Genomic DNA, 24,519 nt, shown 5'->3' with positions numbered 1-24,519 from the left:
CAGCCTTCAGTAAAAAGCCACTTCCCCTCTGAAGACTTTTCTTTCCTAAACCAAATCTTATTCATCCATGAGGACCATCCATGTCCTCTCGCAGTATTTCTGATATCTGGATAAAGTTCTCTCAGCTCTTGCAAGTCCTGTGTGCTGTGCTGTGCTCGTGTGTGTGTGTGTTTCAGCGTGTGCATCCATGGGCATGGAGGCCAGATGAGGACATAGTGTGTCCCATTTTATCACTCTGCCTCATTCCCCTGAGGCGGGATCTCTCATGGTACTTGGAGCTACAGCTGGAGGTAATGCCCAGTGATCCTCTTGTCTCCACTCCCCACGCAAACACTGGCTTACAGGTGTTCACACAGGCAGGTACTAGGATTTGAACTCAGGTCCTCAAGCTTGTGCAGCAAGCACTTTTACCCATCGAGCTATTTCTCCAGCCCCAAATCCCACTCTTTGGACTATTTTCCCTCCAAACTCCTGTATGATGGCAATAACAATCAGTGCGAAGATAGAAACATGGTTCTGCGTCCCATTTGCTGTGAACCCCTGACAAATACCTTTCCAGGCTTCCTATACTTCTAGAGTTGAGTAAGAAAACGAAAATTCCTTTACACATGTTTAAGATTTATCTTTACCTAATGTATATGTGTGAGACTACATGAGTATATGTGTATCACATGTATGCAGGAGGCCACAGAGGTCAGAAGAAGACATTAGATCTCCTGGGATTCAAGTTACATGTAAGCCATGTGGTTGCTGGGAACTGAACTCAGGTCTTCGGCAGGAGCAGCAAGTGCTTTTTAACCAGTGAGCCATCTCTCCAGTCCCTAAAATTCCTTTCTTCTTCCTCCTCCTCCTCTTCTTCTCTATCCTGTAGACATTGATGTCCCGAAATTTGCCATGTAGACCAGGCTTGTCTCAAGCTCAAAGAGATCCAACCTGCTAAGCACTGAACTTAAAATGGTGTGTCACGCAGGGCGGTGGTGGCGCACGCCTTTAATCCCAGCTCTCGGGAGGCAGGGGCAGGTGGATCTTTGAGAGTTCGAGGTCAGCCTTAGTCTATAAGAGCTAGTTCCAGAACAGGCTCCAAAAGCTACAGAGAAACCTGTCTTGAAGAACAAAAAAACAAAAAACAAAACAAAAACGGTGTGCCACCATGCCAGCTAAAATTCCTTTTAAGATGAGCCTCCTCAGGGGGCTGGAGAGATGGCTCAGAGGTTAAGAGCACTGGCTGATCTTCTGGAAGTCCTGAGTTCAATTCCCAGCAACCACATGGTGGCTCACAACCATCTGTAATAAGATCTGGTGCCCTCTTCTGGCCTGCAGGCATACAAGGAGGCTGAACACTGTGTACACAATAAATAAATAAATTAAAAAAAAAAAGATGAGCCTCCTCGGTAAAATTTCATTTAGCAAACATTGAAACATTTGTTTTCCACCAGTACCCACAGAATGGAGCTGGGGGCTAACTATAAAGAGGTTGGATAGAGGAGAATAAAAGTCTCATATTCTGAAGGACCCTGAGCAAAAGCTAAGCGCAAACACTCTCTTGTGGAATTTACTGAATGTGGGGTCAAGGGTAAAACACCAGGGGCCAGTAGTGTCTCCCTACTCTGTCTGGGCCAATAGCCAACTTCTTTCTCAGAACCCCATTTTTCTCCCGCTGGAGCATGCCACCAGACATACTTCTGTCCTCGGTGCTATTGTTGGTTCATATCGCTCAGGGCATTCCATCTACTTAGAAATTTGTTGGGTGCTGGGTCTGGGAGTTCAAGCCTGTAATCTCAGTTATTCGGGAGACTGAGGCGAGAACATCACAAGTTCAAGGCCTGCCTGGGCTATATCAAGTGGCCAACTGAGTAAAAGCTTATCTCAAAATAATCTGTAAGAAGAGAATGGGGATGTAGCTCACTGGTGAGGGTTACTGTAGCAAGCAAAAGATCTAGGTGCAATCCCACGAGATTTCAAGTGTTAATAGTCATAAACCGCGTTTGATTTAGTCAGTACAGCGACCTTATGTTTGTCCTTCCATTTTCCCCCACTCCCACGCATGGGTAACCTTAGCTTCAGGCCCCCAAAGCCTTGTCTGAATGCTGCACATTGGCAGGCACCCGGAAGTGTGTTAAAAAGGCAACACAGAACAGCGACCAGTGCTGAGTGATGTCTTTGATTAGCTTGGATGCCAAGCCCTATTCTGAATGCCTGACCTACCACAAAAATCTGTGTGACATCTCTGGTAGTTTCTGTCACTCGTCCAGGTTACAAGTCATCTCTGGAAACCAGCAGGGAGAAATCAAATGACTTGCCCAAGATAACAAGTAGGTGGAGAAACAGGCCGTGGAATTCTGGCCTGCTCAGTCCTTTCTCTTGGAACAGGCACGAGAAAGTACTGCTGGGAAGGTTCTCCACCTCTCTCTCTGTCGTCTGTGTCTAGCTCCTGGTGCTACCTGGAAGGTGACTGGCAGAAGTGTTGTCCCTGGGTGAGACGTGGGATGAGAGGATCCGGACTGGACTGGGCCTGCCGGTTTGGAGCAGTCAGTTTTCTGACCCTGAACTGCAGTAAGAGATCGTACAGAGAAGCAACAGGAGGTCGTGACTGACTTGGGATCTCCTTACTCAGCCCTGAATCTCAAGTTCCTTCACCTTCGAGGAAAAGGCAACGAGCGCCACCCCGACCGCGCAGGAGGCATGTTTACGCAGCCGGAATGAGAACGCTCATCAAGAGCCGAGGTCGATTTTCTGGGGCTCAGGCAGGAAATTAAGAGGTTCCGCCGGGCCGAGGCTACAAGGGAAGATGGAGCGGAGCGAGGTGCGTCTGCAGAAACAGCGCCGGTACACACGCTGCCCCGAAGCACAGCAAGCCGAGCCGGTTGGAGCAGCGCCAGGCAGCGCAGGCCGCAGGGCGGGGCGGGACTTGGCCACGCCCTCAGCCCATTTTTCCCTCCCGCCCATAGCGCGAGTCACGTGGGCGCGTACGCGTGGGCGGGGCGGTCCCTAGGGGAGAAGGCTCGCCGAAGGCTAGGGGCCTCTTCGGTTCCGCGGCCCGGCGAGAGGAGGACGGGAGGGAGGGGCGGGGCCTGTTGTGGGGGGCGGAGCCTGTTGCTAGGGTTGGCGCAGGAAACTGGGCTCAGGGGCCCGGCCTACTGGCTGCGGGCTCCAGGACTGCTTGTTTACTCCTGGCGGGGGAGCTGTAACCCGGTGTGGGGAGGGGGGAGGCGGCGAGAAAGCGAGCGCGAAAACGCGGCCCGGAGTTGAGCCGGCTGCGGGAGCGGAGCGGGCTGGGGCCCAGGGGGCCGCGGCGGGCCTGGAAAGGAGCTGGATGATCCCGCCCAGCGCAGTCTTTAAACGATTTCCTAGCCGCTGCACAGCTCCTGGCCTGTGCGCCGTCACCCTTCATATGCACACAGTACTGTAGTTGGTGAAGGGTGAATGCGCACCGTTTTTGAGGCCCTGAAATTCTTGGATCCTTTAGGGTAGGGCTGTGGATCGGTGCGCCTAAGAGGCGGACACCCGCTGCGTGCTGTTCCTGAATGGGTCTCTGCCACTTTTCTTAATCCAGGAAATGATTCATTTGCTCGTCCTCATGTAGTTCGCATGCCTGCATGTAGCCAGTCACCCAAATAAGCCCTTTGGGGTTTGTTCTGGGCAGTTCAATCTCGCGCCTGAGTCTTCTAATTCATAGGATGAGCCAGAGGGCTACTCACACAACCTAAAGTGCTCCACATATGAATTCGAAAAAATAATTGAACACTGGGCAAATGCCTGCCTCAACTGAGTTTCTCGATATCTGAAAACTACAAAGCATGGAGAAACTGTAGCACACATGTCATTTGATACTGTATTCATAACTATCGTGTAGCTATTTTGTACCCGAAGACTTGAAACTCTTAAAGTCAGTTGTTGGTCAGAAGTCACAAGCCAGAAAAAAAAAAGCAAAAGAACAAGAGCAAAAAGGAGGCGCTGACCCCATTGTGTGAGGATGTGTGGTGCCTCCGATTTGGGGGCATCACTCCTCTATTCCCTGGGGTTAGTTATTAAATATTTATCTTTTAAATTGTGTGTGTCGGTTATGTGCGGGTTATGTGCGTGTGGATGCAGGTTCTGGTGGAGACCAGAGGTGTGAGATCTCCTGGAGCTGGAACTGTAGGCTGTGGAGAGCTGCCCTAGGTGGGTGCAGGGAACTGAACTCTAGGCCTCTTGAGCAGCAAGCCCACTCCTTAAACTCTGAGCCAGCTCTCCCTGCGGTTTTATTTGGCCTCATGATCATAGAATCTTACCCTTTCTGGGATCCGTGGTTGAGAGGGTGGGACATTTTATCTCAGCAGTCAATTACAGTCTTTCCTGGCGACCAACAGGAGGTGGTTGGGAGAGAAAAGGGTGTTTTTCTGCTAGAGTTGCTAAGTTGAGATGTTGGATTTGGGAGTTGCCAACAAACCGTGTTCCCAAGTTGCCAACAAACCGTGTTCCCAAGTATATGAAGGAAGTCCTTTGGAGTGGGGGCAAGGGGAGCTCTTTTTAGGTAGGGCCCATAAATTGAACTACTAAGATACAGCAAACAGACATGAGAAATTTGGCTAGCTGAATCATTACCAAGTTGTTTAAACCTGAGCTCTTAACGGCTGGGGATGGGTCTGGCTCCATGTTAGACCAGCATGTACAAGGCCCTGTGTTCAATCCCTGGCACATTAGATTTCTCAGTGAAGCCAACAAGTTTGCTCTTTTTTTGCTTAAGCTAGCATAAGGCGAGTTCCTCTTACTTATCTCTAAAAAGAAGTCTGACTAATAAGTTTGGCACGGGGTTTATTTTTCCCTCCGAGAATAATGGAAGTTGGGTGCTGGCCACAACTATCACTTCTTAAGTGTTCTACTTCCCGTAGTGAGTCAGGCCAAGAGTGTGTGTGTCCCATGGATGTGGGTTAGGCAGAAGGAAGCAAGTTCAATTCTTCAGTGTTACTGCCATTGCGAACAGGACACACTTCAACAAGCCCAAATTAAGAGTTACGTAGATAACACTTAACCCTGGGATACTGTAATTGTCTGAATTGTGAATAGAATATGGACTGAGATTCTAGATTTTCTCATTTATGTTTTTTGTTTTGTTTTGTTTTTGATTGTTGGTTTGTTTGGTTTTGGTTTTTTGAGACAGGGTTTCTCTGTAGCTTTGGAGCCTGTCCTGGAAATGGTTCTGGTAGACCAGGCTGGCCTCAAACTCACAGAGATCCGCCAGCTTCTACCTCCCGAGTGCTGACCACTGCCTGGCTCATTTATGTATTTTGCTTTTGTTTTCCGAGACAGGGTTTCTCTCTGTAGCCTTGACTGTCCTGGAACTCACTCTGTAGACCAGTCTGACCTCAAACTCAGAGACCTGCTTGCCTCTGCCTCCCAAGTGCTGGGATTAAAGGGGAATGCCACCACTGCCCGTTTATGTACAGCTTAGACTAACGCTGACCTATAATGCATAAACTTCTGCCTGAGCTCCCCACTATTGGGAACACGGGCACATGCCACCACACCTTGCTAAGACTGCTAAGGCCAAGTTTATCTCTTTATTACATTCATCATCATCTTACTTTATTGACACAGACTCTCACGTATCTTAGGTTGACCTTGAACTGGATTCACAGCCAAGGATGATGACCTACTTTCCATGTGCCATGGGTGAGCACCATCTTAGTTGATTCTGTGCTGCTGGAGATCAAACCCAGGGCTTCATGGATTCTAGGCAAGCACTCTACCAACTGAACTCTGTCACCAGTCAAAGATAGGCTTGTGATTACTTGGTTTTTAGGGACATAGGAAGAAAGAAAGAAAGAAAGAAAGAAAGAAAGAAAGACAAGAGAGAGGAAGGGAAGGAGGGAGAGAGGGAGGGAGGGAGAGAGGGAGGGAGGAGGAAGTCTGGTAACAATTTTTAGTGGGTTAAAGCTGAAGGATAGACAGGAGCAGGGACATTTATAATCACGAAATCCTAGACACCAAGGGTCCCTAATGTGTCATTTTCCTTCCTGAATAGCTCCAGTGATGAAGAGCTGGGCAGGCCACCAAGGAAAAGGGTGTCCGTGATGCATAAAGAACATGGGTAGATGATCTTTTTCATTTTTTTTGTCAGTAATGGCCATTCTGAAGGCCTGTGGGGGAAAGGGAACTGCGTGTAGTCCTTGGAAACCCATCAGGGAAACCCATGAAAGTTTAAAAGAAGAAAGAAGAAAAAAAACCTGAAATGATGGCGTTAGAGAGATGGCTCCGTGATCACGAGCACTTACTGCTCTTGCAAAGGGCAGAGGTTTGGTTTCTTGTACCTACATGGTGGTTCACAACCAGCCAGAACCTCGGTTCCAGAGGATCTGACCCCTGTGGCGCACAAACATGCAGGCAGGCAAAATGGTCATACACATAAAATAAATAGATAGATAGATAGATAGATAGATAAATAAATAAACGAATCGAAAAGAAATGAATTAATTTGAACACTTGAGATGGCTAAAATACTAAGTACTATCTGTCCTTGGCTCCTCTGGGGGAGGAGCCTTGGCCTGGCGAGAGTAGGGCGCTGGATCCCTGAAAAAGCTTCTCTGCAGAAGGCAGGTTGTCCCTGGAGGAGGGGGAGTAAGTGAGACGCGAAAGGCTGAGGACAGCAGCAGAAAGAAAGAAAGAGAGGCAGAGCGAAACAGCAGATGTGGGAGTTGAATCTTGAGGAGAAGAATTTGGAAAGAAGGTTTTTGAGAGCGTTGTTGTGTGTTGTGCAATAGAATCGCTCCTTGGCTTCTTCCCATCAAAGAGTCAACAGAGAGCCTGGGGATGGAGCTCGCTTGGTGGAACGCCTGCCTAATTGGCACTAAGCCCTGGGTGCTAGCTCTAGGACTGTGTAAGCCAGGTGTGACAGTGCACGCCTGTAATCTCGGCATTCTGTAAATGGTGGCGGAGGAACAGAAGTTCAAGGCTATCCTTGGTTACAGAGGGAGTTGGAGGACAGAGCGATGACGCCTGAGACTTTGCATAGTAAAAGGGGTGGGAGTGAGGGGTGGGCATGGATCAGCAAATAAAAGCTCTTGCCCAGCCAGCTTGACAATCCGAGGGCAATCCCCGAGCCCCAGGGTGGAGGGGGAGAACTGATTTGTGAGCGATGAACTCTGACCTGCATACTCATGTGGTGGCACGCACCTGCGTGCCTGAACACACACATGCACGCACACAATACTACATAAACATAGATCTAAAAAGAGAATGCAATAGTGTTATCATATGGTCTTTTAAAGAAGGCCTCACATATTTATTATTGAGCCAACCAACTAGAGCAGATCAAAGAAAGGAAATGTCAGATCCCCAAGCATGGTCAGTTGTTGGAACGGTGGTTATATGTGTGATGGGGTAAGATGGTCATAACTGGTAAATCACAATTCTTATGCCAGCTCATGGAAAGTCCTTATAGAACCCAGCTTGCTTTTCCGGTGTCTGCTCTTGGAGACGGACCTGGTCTTATGACCAGTTTTCATCTGAATCCATTGAGGAATGGGGCCATCTGTTTTGTTGTCTTGGCTCGACCCAGAAACTCTTGTGAGAGAAACCGGGAATAATTCAGTGGAGTCAGGTATATACCACAATGGTGGAGAAAATGAAGGGCAATAAAGCACTCTTAGCTGCAGAGCCATCTCTCCAACTCCAGAAGATGATGATTCTATGCCAGGAGGATTGTGCTCTCCCACACCAAGACACATAGGAAGGCATTAATAACTGAAGTTACCAAGCGGTGGTGTGTTTGCAAATGGGCTGATGCTACAGTAAAGAACGCGCATTTCCTAGCTCCTCCCATTTGTTGTAAACTAGCTGGCTAGTGAGCCTTAGGGGTTCAGGACAGTTTGGGTCCTGAGGTAAGTGGGAGCAATGGTGGGAAATATGAGGGATAATACCCTGTGGCCATCTGGAGTGGACTGAAGCTCTCAGCCCTGCCCCGAAGTGCCAACGCAGACAATGCTTGGTTATTAGCCATTTCTTGGGTTCCCAGGAGGCACTGAAGCAGTTCATTACACGCTGAGAGAGGGAGGGGTGGGACTTGGTAAATCAACAGTTTGTGAGAACATTGTGAGACTGGCCGTGCCAGAGACAAGCTTTGGAAAACCAGAGTGCTCCCAGGTGGATCACAGATAGGTAATTGAACAGGACTTTTAATAATTCATAGGGCCACTATCTCAATGTATTAGAAGGTTTACTAAAGCAGGATGTGGTTTAATGTCTAACGAATTGCAGCTTAAGAGAATCAGTGTGGTGATAGCTGTGTTAGGAGGCTAAGACTTAGCTTTCTGGGTGTTTGACTCGGAAAAACAAACAAGCAAGCAATGGGGCTGGAGAGATGACCCACTGGTTAAGAGTGCTTATTACTTTTCCAGAGGACCCGAGTTTAGTTCTCAACATCCACATTGGGCAGCTTACAACCACCTGTAGCTCCAGCTCCAGGGAATCTAACACCCTCTTCTAGCCTCTAGGGGTACTACACACACACACACACACACACACACACACACACACACCCCATGCACATAATAAAAATAAAATAAAATCTTTAAATAAACAATCTTAAAGTAAGATCCACTTTTCTTTACCTGAACTTTGAGTTTAATCATAGACACTGTTATCTAAAACTTAGATTCTCCTTCTAATGTAATTTTTAAAGATTAAATAACTTAATGGAAAAGTTTCTTCCCTTTTTGTAGATCAGGATAAATTTTTTTTTTAATTTTTTAACTTTATTTTATGTGAATTGGTATGAAGGAGGTGTCAGATTTCCTGGAACTGGATTTTTAGACAGTTGTGAGCTGCCATGTGGTTGCTGGGAATTGAACCCGGGTCCTCTGGAAGAACAGTCAGAGTTCTTAACCGCTGAGCCATCTCTCCAGCCCCCCAGGATAAATTTCTTTAGGCGAGGCTCCATCCCTTGAAGTTTCTTCCACCTCTTACTATTGTCAAACTGGGAACTCATCTCTAACCTAGTAGTTTGGGAGACAAAATCACTTCCAAAAACAATGCAGCTACCTTAAAAATCAAACAAAACAAAAACTAATCTTGTATGTGTGTTCCTGTGTGTGAGCATGTGGCATGGCATCTAAGTGGAAGTCAGAGGACAATCTGCAGAAGTCATTTCTCTTATAGCCCATTATCTGGGTTCCAGGGATTAAATTCAGCTCACGAGGATTGACAACAAGCGCCTTTACCTGCTGAACCATCTCGACCTGGACATCGAGTTTTATGTTGCGATACCTTATACACCTCTGACTTATTTCCCCTGTGGCTGCCCTAGGCCTCACTGAGGTCTCCTATGAGAATACTCTTTCTTCAGGGGTTATAACAGAGAAGCCCCTGGTGACACTGGGAAGCACACAGTGGCACTCATGAAGTTGAATTCAATCAATGTTTTTGTTATTGTAACTTGCCTGTATCTGGGAGGCTCTGGGGTGACAGCCATCCAGATAGCCAGAAGACAGTGTGGAAAGCTTTCTGGTCCTCTGTACCTCCCTAGGGACTTGATGTGCCTGGGAGCCACCTTCGAAATGGTCCTGTTCTGGATCTTATCACTGTGCTTCAAGCACCGAGATAAACAGACTTCCCATCTCTGTTTTCTGCCCTCACTAGAAAGCAGGAAGGGTTGTCCAGAATGAATTTCCCGTGTCAGAAACCACAGAAGCATGAAATGGTAAAACCATATGTGCATATATACAGCCTGCCTGGGCTCACACACCCTCTTCTACCCAGAGTTCTTGGGCCTTGTGTTCTTTTTTTTCTCTCTCTCTCTACTTCAGTGAGTATAATTCTTGCTGAGATCCGGTTGCAAAGATTAGAGGAAGTAGGCACGGAGCTGAGAGTTTGTGCATCGGAGTGTCTCCAGCTGTTTTCACCTGTGGGAGTTTGTTTGGGTGAAAGTGCATTGCACAGATCTAAGTCAGGTACTTGAGGGATGCCCTTAAGCTTTGAACAGCCTCACAACCTATCAACCATCTAGCGACAGAATGCTAAGCCTACTTCCTCCAGAAAAGCCTTAAGACAAGTAGATCAGAGAGAACCACGATTAGCCACAGGTTCATCTGCAAAACATTCTCTCTCTTTAGAATTCCTGACTCTTGCACTTCTTAGAGTGAAAAATGTTCCGGATAGGTGCTGGGCCTGTGTGTGTGTGTGTGTGTGGTGTGTGCACGTGTGTGCATGCGTGCATGCATGTGTGTCTACTAAGATACACTGTGACTTTGCTCAGCTGGAGAAAAGCACCGAAAATGCTTCAGATGCAAAAATAGCATATTATTCTTTCCATCCGAAACTCACAGCCTGGTTTTGAGAGGACCACAAAGGAAGCTGTGTTTAGAACTGTGTTTTGAAGAGGCAGCAGTGGCTCCTACTTTGACTAAATAAGAAACAGAGCCCAAACAACCGAGTGGATAGGTGCCCTGCTTTAGGGTAGCTAAATTCTGGAGGGGGTTCAAGAAATTAAGGTTATGGATGGACTTGACTCATGAGTACCCCATCACACACCTCTTTTCACTTTCATGTGTGTGTATGTGTGTGTGAAGTATGTATGTGTGTATGCACACTTATATGTGTTTTGGTATATGTGTGCACATGAATACACATGTATGTGTGTGGATATGTGTGCACACGAACACACATGTATGCGTGTGGACATGTATATGGAGGCCTGAGGTTGAGGTTGGGTTGAGATCAGGAATTATTCCCCGATCTCTCTTGCACTTTGTTCATTGAAGGAAGGTCTCTCAGTCAAACCCAGAGCTAGCCGAGATGGCTGGTATTACTAGCTATCTTGCTCTGGGAAGCCTCCTGTTGCTAACTTCAGAGCCTGAAATTCTATGCAGGCCACCAATTCCACCTGTCATTTACATGGGTGCCAGGGATCCAAACTCTAGCTTACGTGCTTGCTGAGCCTGGGTTTTCCCACTGAACCATCTCCCCAGCCCATGGGTACCTTTTTGATTGCCTATTCAGACTCTTGATTTCTAATTATTTAGTGGATATCTGTTATATGCTAAACACTATCCTGGAAGCTGAGGACACAGCACAGATACAATCCGTGTTCTCATTGAAGTTGGAGCCAAGCAGATGGAGAGACGGGCTGTCAGGTGGTAGTGAGTGCCGACTAGAGATACCACTAGGTGAATGAATGGGGTGGTGGCAGGAGCAGTCTCAGATGTGTTGGACGGAAAATGTCTCATGCATTTGAGCAGAGATGGAGTTAAAGACTTGATGTCTAGAGGAAGATTGTTCTAGATTCTAAATAAGTAGTCTCAGGAAGGCTAAGGTGGGGACTGGTTTGAACAACAGCAAGGGGTCAGTGTCATTGGGTAGGCCAGAGTTGCTTGGGGCCAAGATCACATGGCTTTGTAGTGAGCGAATGGAGATGCCCTTGGAGGTTTTGACAGAAGAGCAGCATGATCTGAAGGAGCCCTGCCTGTGTTTGCTTGGGTATTGCAAAGACTATAGAGAGACAACAGAGACAAGAGGGAGGCAGGATCTGTTTACAGAGATCCAGGTAGGAGAGATGGTGGCTGATTCGGGGAAGCTGTACTGGAAATAGGACATTAGGCAGATAGTGACAACAGATTTTTTTTTTTTTTTCGAGACAGGGTTTCCCTGTAGTTTCTAGAGCCTGTCCTGGAACTCGCTCTTGTAGACCAGGCTGGCCTCGAACTCAGAGATCCGCCTGCCTCTGCCTCCCGAGTGCTGGGAGACAACAGATTTTTTTTAAAAAAATATATTACAGAGTTAGAGACAGGAAGGAAGGAATGAAGGAAGGAAGGAGAGAAGGGAAGGAGAGAGGTAAAAAGGAAGGAAGGAGGGAAGGGAGAAAAGGAAGAAGGGAGGGAGGGAGGGAAGGAGGGAGGGAGGGAGGGAGGGAGGGAGGGAAGGAAGGAAGGAAGGAAGGAAGGAAGGAAGGAAGGAAGGAAGGAATTGAGTTAAGGATGTTTCCAAGGATGTGTGCTTGTTCCAGAGAACTAGAAGAATTTGTCATTTGCTGAAGTGGGAGGGACCAGACTTGTTAAGGGCCATCAGAAGTCTGTTTTTGGACACAGAACCCCAGAGGTTTAATGCTGGAATGCCAAACAGAGAAGTGGTAGTAGAGCTTGGTGTTCACAGCCGGGCAGTGGTGGCACACACCTTTAATCTCAGCACTCTGGAGCCAGAGGCAGGCAGATGTCTGAGTTCGAGGTCAGCATGGTCTACAGAGTGAGTTCCAAGTCAGCCAGGGCTACACAGAGAAACCCTGTCTCAAAAATACAGAAACAAAAACAAAAACAAAAAACAAAAAACAAACAACAAGAGTTTGCAGTTCAGAAAACCAAGTGATAGAAATGTCTCAAACTGGGAATTTCACCCTGCTCTAAAGAAAGGGCTGGGAGCTCCTCAAGAACCCCAGAGCCCACACAACATTTAAAGCATGCTTTGGACCATAGAGCACTGCTGTTCTTTCTCCAGATCCAGTCAGCAGTTCATTAAGCAGCAAAGGCTTAAGGCTCTGTGCTGTATTGGACATGAGGCATTGGCTGTATCACGGAAATGAGACTGTCCTGTAAATCTTGTAGGAGATGAAGAAGGAAGATTGGAGAGTTCAGCACAGTGAGGAGGGAGTAAGTTGAGGGTGCTGGGACCACGAGAGAGGCACCTCATCTTGTCTCGGAGACCAGAGAAAGTATCTCAGAGAACAGGCTCCCCCAAACCTTCCTGCTTAGGGATAAGTAGGGAAAGTCATGTAGACCAGTGTGTGAGAGCAGTGTTTCAAGCAGAGGATACAGCAGGGGACAGAGGAAACCATGCATTCTGGTGAGCGGCTGAGGGTGTCTGGGGTGCAGCATGAATGGGGTGGACAGACACACAGACAGAGGCAGGTGGAGACTAGAGACTCACCAGGAGCGGCTCTATGGGCAGTACTGGGACTGTATTGGAAAGGTTACATGCAGCCTCTGGGAAGCTTTAGGTAGAGGAAAGAGGCCAAGAGAAGGGTAGGCTGGAGAAGCCAGGCCTATAAGCAGTAGCTTTAAGAGTCTGAGGAAGGTGGATATTTTAGACTTACAGAGGGCCCTAAATATGATAAGTGTGTCTATACAACATTAGGTAGGGGAGGGAAAGAAGAAGGTTGGGTGTGCTTGCCTTAATCTCAGCTGATGGGAGACACTTTAATGGAAAGGAGGTACAAGGTGCGAGCATCTTAGTAGGGAGTCAGGGGATGGGAGAAAGGAAGCTGGACAGACCGAAGATGAGACAGCCCCCCAAAAGGGCAAGGTCTTTAACATGGAGGAAGCAGTAAGCAGAAGAACAGGATCACAGACCAAAAATGACAGTCTTTCCAAGCACCTCTGCTTGGCCTGTTGTGTGTGGTCTGTATTCAGGACCGGCACCTGGCTTCCGAGGGAAAGTGCTTTATGCTGGGTGTCTGTGTGTTTGGGCTAAGTGTTTGCGAAGGGATATTCTAAGTCAGGGCTAATGCACAGAACTCTGGGATGTACACCATACTGCCTACAGTTAAAAGGGATTTGCATTTAACATATGCTGGGAGAGAACATATGTCCTTGAACAGCCTGTGATCCCAAGAAGAGATTTCAACTAGAACAAGCTATGGGCTGTGCTCGCGTTCAGAGAGTATGGGCTCACTTTGTACACAGTAGGGGTATATGTTTTGTCAACAGAATAAGCATTTCAGTTCTATAGAAACTCAGTCATTTTAGGAAGCATATGTTTGGTTAAAAGTTTGAATGAGATAGTTTAAGAAAAATAAATTCATCCGGGTGGTAGTGGCACGCGCCTTTAATACGAGCACTTGGGAGGCAGAGGCTGGTGGATCTCTGTAAGTTCGAGGCTAATCTGGTCTACAGAGCAAGTTCCAGGACAGGCTCCAAAAGTTACGCAGAGAAACCCTATCTCAGAAAACAAAAACAGCAAAATAAATAAATAAATAAATAAATAGAAAGAAAAATAAATTAAAATAAATTCAGGCTGGGGATTTGGATCAGAGCTAGAATGCTTGCCTAGCAGGCACAAAGCCCTGGCTTCAGTCTCCAGTATTGCAAATTAAATTAGTAAGTAAATAGCCAGTAATGGTGGTATATACCTTATAATCCCAGCACTGAGGATGCAGAGGCAGGTGGATATCTGTGAGTTCAAGGCCAGCTAGGGCTATACTATACAGAGAGACTCTGTCTTTTTTTTTTTTTGAGACAGGGTTTCTCTGTAGCTTTTGGAGCCTTGTAGACTAGGCTGGCCTTGAACTCGAACTCAAAGGCGTGCACCACCACCATCCAGTTGAGAGACTCTGTCTTAAGGGGAAAAAAGTAAATAAATAAAAATTATAAAAATGAAAAATAATACAGAAGATATATTTCAGCTGGTGGAGTGATCGCCTGCTATGCATGAGGCCCTGGGTTTGGTTCCCAATGTAACATAAATGGGATGTGCTGATGCATGCCCTTGGGAGGTAGAAGAAAGAGAATCAGAAGTTTCTTTTTTAGCATCTAACAAGTTCAAGGTAAGCCTGGGCTACACGATCCCATCTCAAAAAGCACAATAAAATAAAACCCAAAGCCAGACACCCCGTCTTTTTTTTTCCCAAGACAGGGTTTCTCTGTGTAGCTTTGGAGCCTACTCACTCTGTAGACCAGGCTGGCCTCTAACTCACAGAGATCCTCCTGCCTCTGCCTCCTGAGTGCTGGGATCAAAGATGTGCGCCACTACCACCCAGCCACTCTCACCCTCTTACGAGGCCTAGCAGTCTGGATCCTGCGGTGCAGTTCATATTCTGGCTAGAGTTCTACTCTGTGCGTGAAACTTTCATTTAGCTCAATGAGCATTTCTGGAGCCCTGGGTTTTACTATGAAGATTCATTTTTTTTTCCACTCAGACACCTTCGTCCCTGGACTGCAATTAACACTTAATTATAGTTCTTTTCTTTTCTTTTGTATTGCTCCTCAATTATTAGTGAACAGCAGTCTCCCAAGGAGGCCGAGCATCCCTTGGGGCAGGGACTATATTGTAAACTTCAGGTTGATCAAGAAAGGCATGAGAGGGTGACTATCCAGAAGCTTTTGAGGACAACTGGAAAGAAGAACAGAAGACCATGCATTGACTGTATGTTCCTTTCCTAATAAAATATACCATTGCAATCTACATTTTCATGTTAAGGGAAGGCTTTGTGTATTCGAGTCATTGATGTGAATCCCTACAATGCTTTGTTCTTCTTAATTAGAAACAGAACTCTTTCCTGAGGTTGAGGATTAAAGGGAGCAGCAGTCTTGGGTGAGTCACACCCTAGCAGGATTGCCCTGGAGCAGGCATTACAGGCATTTCAGACTAGTCACTATGAATTAGCTTGTACTCAGCAGGGTATTGGTGGCATCAATGACCTTCAGCAGCTTAGATGCTAGCAGGAAACAGCCCTCACCTAACATCAATGACAATATCTCCAGATATTATTAAGTGTCCCTGGGGACAAAATCGCCCCTAATTGTGAACCATGTCCCATAGGAATTTTGATTCCAGTTGGATATTATTTCAACAAGCAGTTGGAGGCAGGGGGACGTTCCATTTTTTAAAAAAATTAATTATTTATTGTGTGTGTGCAGGTCTAAGGATAACTTGCAGGAGTTTCTCCTGCCACCTTGTGCATCCTGGGCTCTAACTTGGGACATGATGTTTGATCACAAGCCCTGTTATCCACTGAGCTGTCTCGCCAGTCCTCACGATACACTTTTTTCTTTTTTTCTTCTTTTTTTGCTGTGACTTAGACACTATCTCTAGTTACTTTGCTTTATCTTATAGATCAAGATGCTGATGTTCAGAGTTGAACCTGCTGAAGATGCCGGTGCTAGTTCAGCGCTTGAAACAGGATCACACATGACTCCCCAAACTTTACCAACACTCCACTGCCTCCCAGAAAGGCAGCAAGTTCCAAACTGGAGGTGAACAGCAACTTCAAAATATTTTAAAACTTCCTTTTTTGAGAAGGGAGGGGATTATTACTCTTTTACTCATTAAATTTGTTTGATTGTAAACACACACACACACACACACACTCGTGAAAACGAGCGCATGCCCCTCTCCACCGTCCTTGGCCTTATCTAGGAAAAACACAGAACTACACAATGGAACAGCTTCGATTCTCCCTGTTACAAATTATCCAAAAGCCAGAGTCTAACGGTGCCAAAAAGCAACCGGTATTGTTTACACAAGGGTTGAAGGCTAATAGTTAACTTTCTCCCATTTAATTCTAGAAACAGTAAACACCGCCTGGCGTTACAACTACAAACGAATAAATGTCATAAAACCGGGGATGAAAACTCTTGGTCTAAAGCAAAATGGAAAGGTTGGGTTTTCAAGCGCTTCCGCCCTCGCGCGCCGCCCCCGGCTACCCGGCCTCGGGTCCCTGTCGCCCTCGTCAAACTCCAGTCCCTGGCGCCCAGAGCTTCTGGCTTCATTTCCCGCCCTGGGGCGCGCTGGAAAAACAACAGCCAGAAACTTTGGCTGGCTTTGCAGTTCAGTGAGGGGGGAAAAAAAAAGCCAAAAAAGAGAGGGGGGGGGGAAGCAGATACTCTAGTTCGGTTCCGGACCGAGCTGAACGTTCCGATTTAGGGGTGGGGGCTGGGGGGGGGTCACAACTCGGTCAGGTTCAAATGCGCATGTGTGAGAGGAGTCGCTCCAGCATTTATTGAGCGCCCACTGTGTACCGCCAGCCGGGGTGTGTGGAGCGCGCGCGCGCGCGGCCAGGGCTGGGGGCGCGCGGGCCGTGCGCGCGCGTGGCCGGGGGTGTGTCCCCGCGTCTAGCTGGCTGGCTGGCTTGCGGGCGGACTGGCTGCGAGCGGCTCGGTGCGCTCCCTTCCCGGGCTGGGGAATCCGGGCCGGGTTGTGGCCGCGGCCGCGTACGTGAGCGCTGTGTCCCGGAGAGGGAGGGCAGGCCGGCCAGGTGGGCGCGAAGGCGGCGGCGGCGGGAGGCGGCGCAGTGCAGGGGCCGCGCCGGTGGCGGGCAGGGCCGCGGCCGCTGCAGGGAGCCGAGCTGTCCGGGCCAGTGGCCGACCGAGGTGAGCTGCGCGCGGGACCTCACTGGGGCTGCAACCCGGGATTGGGGACGGCATCGGACGGGGGGCCCAGGAGGCTCGCGCGGCCCGGGCGGGACCGGGGCTGCTGCGGCGGTGGCGGGGTGGCCGGGTGGGGGTGGCCGCTCGCTTTCTCGCGCGTCGCCTTGTTTACGTCGCGGATCCTACCGGTGGATCTCCCTTCCAACTTTGAGCAGTGACCAGGAGTGGCCTGGCGGGCCCACACTGACCTGTTAACCTGCCCCCTTTCCGGCTGGGCCGTCAGCCCGGCGCTCCGCGCGCCCCTGCCCTCTCCAAATCCAGAGAGCGCGGTGCTGCAGCACTGGCCTCGCGACACACCCTCTCTCAATCCCCTTCTTGCGGGGGGGCCCCCTTCGCCGCCCCCTTGGCTCTAATCTTGCCGGCTTCACCCAGGGTCCCTCCTTGGCCGTGGCACTGTGGGCCTCTGGAGTGGCCCATGGGGACCTAGAAAGGGAGTTTGTCATGGGCAGACAATTCCGAGGCAGGGTTCCTTTCCTGCCTGGGAGTTAAGGCTCTGCGCCTTCACTTTAGGGCCTACTTGGAGGTCTAAAGAGACCCACCTGCCAGCAATCCTGCGCGAGCCCTGTTTTCCATCTCTCCGCTTCCTGTGGTTCTGGAGGACTTCCACCAGGCATGGGTTCCCATGATGCCAGGCCGTGGCATAGGGGCTATCTACAGCCTTTCACTGCTTTTCTTGACTCTCCCTTACCAGAAGGGTGTAAAGCGGGGCGGTTGGTTTCAGAGTGAGAGATCAACAGGTATTGTAGCTCGGGGACACTCTCCTAAGGGGCTGTGTAAACAGAGGTTCTTCTTGCTTTGGAAGAGTGAAACAGAAGGAAATTGGTTAACCCGCAGGTACCACTGAGAACCTACTCTGTTCTTTTCTCACTGCCAGGCTTTCTGGGTGATGCTTAGAGGCACGTGAAAAGTCGAAGGTCTCAGGAAGCTGCAAGACTAGAGAAGGATGATTTAAGAGCTCAAGTGTAAAACTCTGGGGACCAGGAAGCATGGCAGTTAAAGGTGGGGAAGGGCGCTCGGCACTCATTTTGAAACAGTTTCCACCTGTAGACAATTCCCTGGCAAGACTCAAAAGTCAGAAGGAAGAGTTCACTGGTGGCAAGCTTGCCAAAGAATGCCCAGTGGCTTGGTTGTCTCAGTAAGAAAGGCTACAGAGGATACATAAATATTTCCGTGCAGGGCTTATAATCTCTTGGAGGACACAGGAAGACTCGAGCATGTGAAATAAGACTCCAGATGGGGCACAGTTAGTTGTCAAAGCGCCAGGTGTAGCAATGGATGCTGTTGGAGGTCAAGGGAGGGAGCTCTGGACAGGGATTGGCAGACCTGTGCCATGTCCTTGCAAGATGAGACTCTGTGGAGGTGGGAGGCAAAGTGGGGGAGATGAATCTGGGTTTCTCCGGAGACCAGGAGATAGCCTTGGTCCTCTCAAATGTTTCCTGAACAGTGAGAGATAAAGAGAGAGAGGAACAATGACTGAGATTGTGAAAGTCCTAGAAAGTCAGACTAAGGAATTAGACTTTTATCCTGGGTGTACCAGGGAGTGATGTAACAAGAATTATTTGTGAAGATTGTTCTTTTTTTTTAAATCTGATGTTAGGAGGCCGACCAGTAAGTCGCCTGTTGCGTTTTTGGAGGGCTGTGGGTTTGGACTTGGTTTTACTGGAAGACTTTACTGTTGAATTAATCTGTTGACAGGGGCAGGGTGGAGAGAAGACACGAGTAGGAACTCATCCCTGGTGGAAGCTGGTTGCACACACACCAGGGCCTTGGACTTGCCGTCGTTGGTGATCTGAATCGGAAATGTGTGTTTTGTGGAGAAGTAATTGGCACTTGGGCTCTTGAGAAGTCTCTTGTGTTTGCCAGGTTATCCCGGATGTAGGGATGTAGGTGCTAGCTTGCCACTGTGGCTCTGAAGAGCCCTGGAGGGTAGTGTAGAGGGGAACTCAGGGAGCCGTCTTGGTCTTAGGCGCAGCAGAGAATTTACTTGGGACTGAGGGTCTGACCCTCAGGCTTCTGTTTTGCCCTCCTTTCTCTTGTCATTGCCTGGATTTGACCCTAAAGGTGGAGGAACAAGGCTGGGGAGCGGGCTTCTAGGAAAATGGGGCCATTTTTTTTATGACCATGAGGGTGGAGTTAAGAGGTTGGAGGGAAGTGGAGTGGGCTTCGCTAAAGGAGTAAGTTATTAGGCTTTGATATGCTGAACTTTACTCTTTACAGAGACACTGAGGTAAGTCTCCCTCCTGCGCTGTTTGTGCAGGGGGGGGGATGGACAGCAAGACAAGCTAAAGGAAGACAGAGGAATGTGGGGCCTCTTGTAGAGCCTGGCTTTTCCTAGTCTCATCCAGTTCCCCTTCTCAGGATTCTGGTGTCAAGGATGAGTAGCAGGGAGCTGGTATTTTTTTTTTTTTTTTCTGAGCTCTAAGGTCTTTCTTTTTGCAAGAGCAGCTCAGGGTGATTTGCAGAACGAATTCCCCAAGCCTCAACTTGCAACATCTGAATTCGAAGGATGATTGCAAAAGGTCGTTGAGTGAGCTGGGGTGGTCATTTCAGTTGCTTGTTTCTCTGAGATTCAGGATCAGAGAACTGAGGGGAAGAGGGCCTTGAGGGATAGGGACAGAGGCCATAAGGATCACGTTCTTTCTTACTTTCCCCGGCCCCTCCTTTTTCTTTTCCCTTCCTCTTCCTCTCTCTTTTTGCCTTTTCTCCACACACCCCCATCCTTCTCTCCAATTCTTCTTACTCTGTAAGTCAGGAGCTTTGAATTCACTGCAATCCTCCTGCTGTGGCAGGCCTGATCTTTAACAGATATTTTTTCCTTATAGTGACTGTCAGAGTATCAAAAAAAAAAAAAAAAAAACAGAGGTTGAGTTCTTTGGTTCATCATAGAGTGTAATGGCCTACGTAATGACCTATATTAAGAAATAAAGTTGAAGTCGGTCAGTGGTGGCACGTGCCTTTAATCCCAGCACTCGGGAGGCAGAGGGGCAGAGGCAGGCATCGCATCTCTGTCAGTTTGAGACCAGCCTGGTCTATAGAGTGAGTTCTAGGACAGACTCCAAAGCTACAAAGGAACCCTGTCTTGAAAAACAAAATGAAAACAAAACAAAACAAAAACCCCAAATAACAACAAAAAAAGTTGAATGCCGACAGATGGCTTGGTGGGTAAGGATGCTTGTCCCAAGCCTGATGACCTGACTGGATGCCCAGAATTTACGTGGTGGAAGGAGAGAACCATGAACTGCAAGTGTCTCTCTCAGTGTAAAATAAGGAAGGGAAACATATCTATATCTATCTATCTGTCTGTTTATCTATCTGTCTGTCTGTCTGTCTATCTCATGACTTTATATACCTAATCATGTATGTAAAAACCGAATCTCGTCGTGTGAAGTTTCAATCTCTTTTTTAGGTGCAACCTTGGATTTTTTTTTTTATTGTCTATTCTGTTACTTTTCACTAAAAAACACTCTGTTTCCTACCAAGTTGATCCATCTGCTCTCTAGTGGATCATAACCCAACCACAGTTTGAAATGCCCTGGGAGACTTTCACATTCCTCAAGTATTTACGAAGCCTGCATCACCCCCCAGGGCTGAAAGTAGCTGCCAGCCCAACAAAGAGGTGGGGGTTTATGGTCTAGTTGGAGAGCTGAGATATACCTTGGAGAAGGGACAAGGCAGCCTGCTAAATGCCAAGATGAGAAATTAATACCCGGAAGGACTGGAGAAGTGGACAGAGGAGGGAGGACAGCACAGTGGTGTGTGCTGATGGGACTGGGAAGAACTTTTTGGAATAACCAAGTCTGGGAGGAAGTTTGGGGCATCTCGGTGCTGCGTGAGTGGGGGGCTGGGGCTAGGAATGTACATTGGGGTTGTGTGTGAGAGGGAACAGAAGGTTTTTGGGAAAGAGAAGAACTGGAAAGGTGGTTTCGGATGTGTGTAGGGTAGGGTTTGTACATGTGTGGCAGGTTAGACCACACCAAAGTTCCAAAGGTTGTTTTTTTGTTTTAGGTTTTTAGACAGGATCTCACTGTATAGCCCTGGCTAGCCTATAGACTAGGGTCAACTCCAACTCAGAGATCGGCCTGCCTCTGTCTCCAGAGTGCAGGGACTAAAGGTATGCATCGCCATGCCCGAGCACCAAAGCTTAAAAAAAAAAATGGGAGCAGTCCAGAAAAACTTTCGAATTTGGGCCTTTGAGGAGTCAAACCTGGCCGCCTCCTCAACTTGAGGAATGGCTGTCTGCTGAGTACAAACTAAAGATATTAGAGTCCCCAGTTGTGGCCTCAGTGTTCCCTGGTGCTCTAGAGCAGTCACGACATCTTTGCAGAGGCCTGTGGACATTGGGCTCTGGAACCCAGGGATCTATTGTCATAGGCTCTGACTGGCCACCGGAAGGGTCTCGTAAAGAGTGTCACATGGAATCTGGGATATTTTGTGTGTAGTGAATTTGTGTTATGCAAATCAGAGGCTGCTCCTTAAGGAAGATGGAGCCTGGAAATATTTTTTATGTCATCAGAATTGTTTCTCAATTTATTTTTTTAAGTGTTGAGTGTTGTGTCTGTCTGTGTGTGCACGACATATGTGTAGTGTGTCCATGAGGGCCAGAAGATAGCAGGCCGCCTAGCGGAGGGTTGGACTGTGAATCCAGCGCCTGGGGCCTCTGCAAGCGCAACAAGGGTTCTTAAGCACCGAGCCCTCTCTCCAGCCCTAGAATAGTGTGTTCTCCCTGTTCTCTGTCTCTTGTTTTCCGAGACAGGGCTTCTCTGTGTAGCCCTGGCTGTCCTGGAACTTGCTCTGTAGACCAGGATGGCTTTGAACTCATAGAGATCCACCTGCCTCTTCCTCCCCAGTGCTGAGATTAAAGGTGTGTGCCACCACCGCCTGGTTAGATTCTTTTAAGCAAGCTCCTGCTGGTTAAATTAGGGTCTGACTTGTTTCTAGGGATGCCAGAGTCTGTAGGTTTTTGCCTTTACCTGCAGAGATGGTGACTCCAGGCTTTCCTATCCTCTAAGGATGATGTCTGCTGCTGATAACTGGTGAGATAGTGAGTCATGACTAGCCAGTGCCTCCCAGACAGTGGCTTCTCAGGTGCTGTGTCTCTGGGAAACAGTCCTAACGGAGGAGTAAGAAGGGCCAAGCCATCTCTCTCTGGTTTCTTTACCCCGGGACAGCCCAGGATTCAGGGAAACTACAGAACAGCTGGTTCAAGTCTAGGTGGTAATGGGAATGACTCCAGAAATACTAGTCTGATTTGGTGACCAGTAATGGTGAGAAAGTTCAAGTTTTTGTAGTCTGGAATATTCTAGTTTACTCTGGAGAATCCATAGCCACCTGTGATTCAGAGCCGGTCCCACATGAGCGACTGGTGGGAACACTGACCAATATTTTTGTATAAGTGGACAAAATTCAGTTGCTTAAAATTGTTTTGATAACATAAAAAAACAAAGAAGAAGCTAGACTTGGTGGTTCATACCTATAATCCTAGTACTTAGGAGGTGAGGTAGGAGAATTGTAAGTTTAAGGCCAACCTGAGCTACATAGACATTGGGGAGGGGGAAGGAGTTTTGTTTAACTATATTCTGCTTAGAAAATGTGTCTGTAGGATGCAGGGGTAGCCCGAAGTCAGCTGAATCCTATCACATTAAATCCATGTCCTGTTTTATATGATGGCTGAGGGGTAGCAGCTATACTAAATTTTGACTTTAGTAAACATTTTCTTTTTTGGGGGGGGCACTTTTCAAGACAGGGTTTCTCTGTAGCTTTGGGGCCTGTTCTGGAACTAGCTCTTGGAGACCAGGCTGGCCTCGAACTCACAGAGATCTGCCTGCCTCTGCCTCCCGAGTGCTGGGATGAAAGGTGTGCACCATCACCGCCCGGCTAGATATTTAGTAAACATTTTTAAAATTTATTTTTTCTAAATCACCATATAATGTATTAGATACCATTATGCCATTTTTGAGCAAAGTGTGTTTTTGTGACTCTCCTTCCCCCGCCTCCTCATCCCTGCTATCCCACCCTCCCTTTGTAGCATCCTCGGTCTCCAAGATTATTCTCCTCTTTCATGTCCCATGTGTCCTCTTGCCTCCCCTTCTGCATTCTTCCTCATCACCCAATATTACTGTCTCTGGACTTCTTTTCTGGATTTTTAAAAAATATTTATTTATTTATTATGTATACAATATTCTGTCTGTGTCTATGCCTGCAGGCCAGAAGAGGGCACCAGACCTCATCACAGATGGTTGTGAGCCACCATGTGGTTGCTGGGAGTTGAACTCAGGACCTTTGGAAGAGCAGGCAATGCTCTTAACCACTGAGCCATCTCTCCAGCCCCTTTTCTGGATTTTTAGACTCTGTTAATAAAGTATTTAACACTTTTTTAAAAAAGGGATAATTGTTTATATTAAACCATAGGTGGTAAAGTGTGGTGGGCTGGGTGGTATTATTAATTTAGTTCGACAATCACATGCAAAAACTTAATTATTGGCGCCAAGCCAGCCTCGAGGGAGCTCTGAAAGTAAAAGCTTTGTGATTTTGCTCTTGATGGGTTCAACATTTTCCTAGTGTTGGGGGGGTGTCGATGTTTATCCAGCTTAAAAGTCACAGAAGTAGCAGGGACTGAGTATTTCATACTAAACCAAGGTTCAGAGTCATCTAGAAGGAGGATGATTTAGAAGGGAATTCAGTAAAGAATAAATGTCCAGAGTGACTTTAAACATTTTGAACTGTGGCTTGGTGAGATGACTTGGAGGGAAAGACACTTGCTCTAGCCTAGCAAGTGTGGCCGTGGACCCACGTGGAGGTGGAAGAAGAGAACCTGACATCACAGGTCTGTCTGTTCACACACAGGCCTTGGCATACATGTGTGACCCACCAGTCATGCATATGTGTTATAATACTGCTTGGAAAATTAGAACAGCATTGAACTGTGATGTATTGAGATGTTGGGAATTCCTCTTCTGAGGGTATAGCTGAGACCATATCCAAAATGTAGATTTTTTTTTTTTTTTTTTTTTTTGGTTTTTCGAGACAGGGTTTCTCTGTGGCTTTGGAGCCTGTCCTGGAACTAGCTCTTGTAGACCAGGCTGGTCTCGAACTCACAGAGATCCGCCTGCCTCTGCCTCCCGAGTGCTGGGATTAAAGGCGTGCGCCACCATCGCCCGGCTGTAGATGATGTTTTATGTCCAGATTACCCAGAGATTTGAAGACTATATATAGTGAAAAATGATCTCATTATGTAGTTCAAGATGGCCTTAAGCTCATAACAGCCCTCCTGCCTCTGCCTCCTAAGTGATGGGATTACAGGCGTGTGCCACTGTGAATGAGCTTTATGATGATGGAATCCTACAAAGTTATAAAAAGTAACGTTTAGGAATAGTTTACAAAAAAATAGCATCGAAGATGCTTCTGCCCAAAG

The 24,519-nt window shown here is 47.6% G+C and overlaps 2 protein-coding genes across 6 annotated transcripts in view; both read left to right on the top strand.

Annotated features, from left to right (window-relative positions):
• Positions 1-374, top strand: part of Fbxo16 (F-box protein 16) — a 70,253-nt gene extending 69,879 nt beyond the window's left edge. Inside the window, 1 exon segment of the mRNA XM_042054079.1 lies at positions 177-374. Coding sequence (XP_041910013.1) covers positions 177-374 — 198 coding nt within the window.
• A 1,872-nt stretch (positions 375-2,246) lies between these two features.
• Znf395 (zinc finger protein 395) overlaps positions 2,247-24,519 on the top strand; it is a 55,254-nt gene continuing 32,981 nt past the window's right edge. The window contains exons 1-2 of one of the 5 annotated variants that reach the window (XM_038309764.2): positions 2,247-2,826; positions 5,595-5,652. In XM_038309764.2, the coding sequence (XP_038165692.1) occupies positions 5,642-5,652 (11 nt within the window). In that variant the 5' untranslated portion in view covers positions 2,247-2,826; positions 5,595-5,641. Of the gene's footprint in view, positions 2,827-5,594; positions 5,653-16,792; positions 17,052-17,982; positions 18,108-24,519 lie in introns of those variants that run through there. The other 4 variants (XM_038309767.2, XM_038309763.2, XM_038309766.2 and 1 more) reach the window with 4 other exon arrangements.

The sequence above is a fragment of the Arvicola amphibius genome, chromosome 13, assembly GCF_903992535.2.
Source record: "Arvicola amphibius chromosome 13, mArvAmp1.2, whole genome shotgun sequence".
Lineage (NCBI taxonomy): Eukaryota > Metazoa > Chordata > Mammalia > Rodentia > Cricetidae > Arvicola > Arvicola amphibius.
Note: the sequence above shows the minus strand (reverse complement) of the source record. Positions and strands in the feature narration are given on the sequence as shown.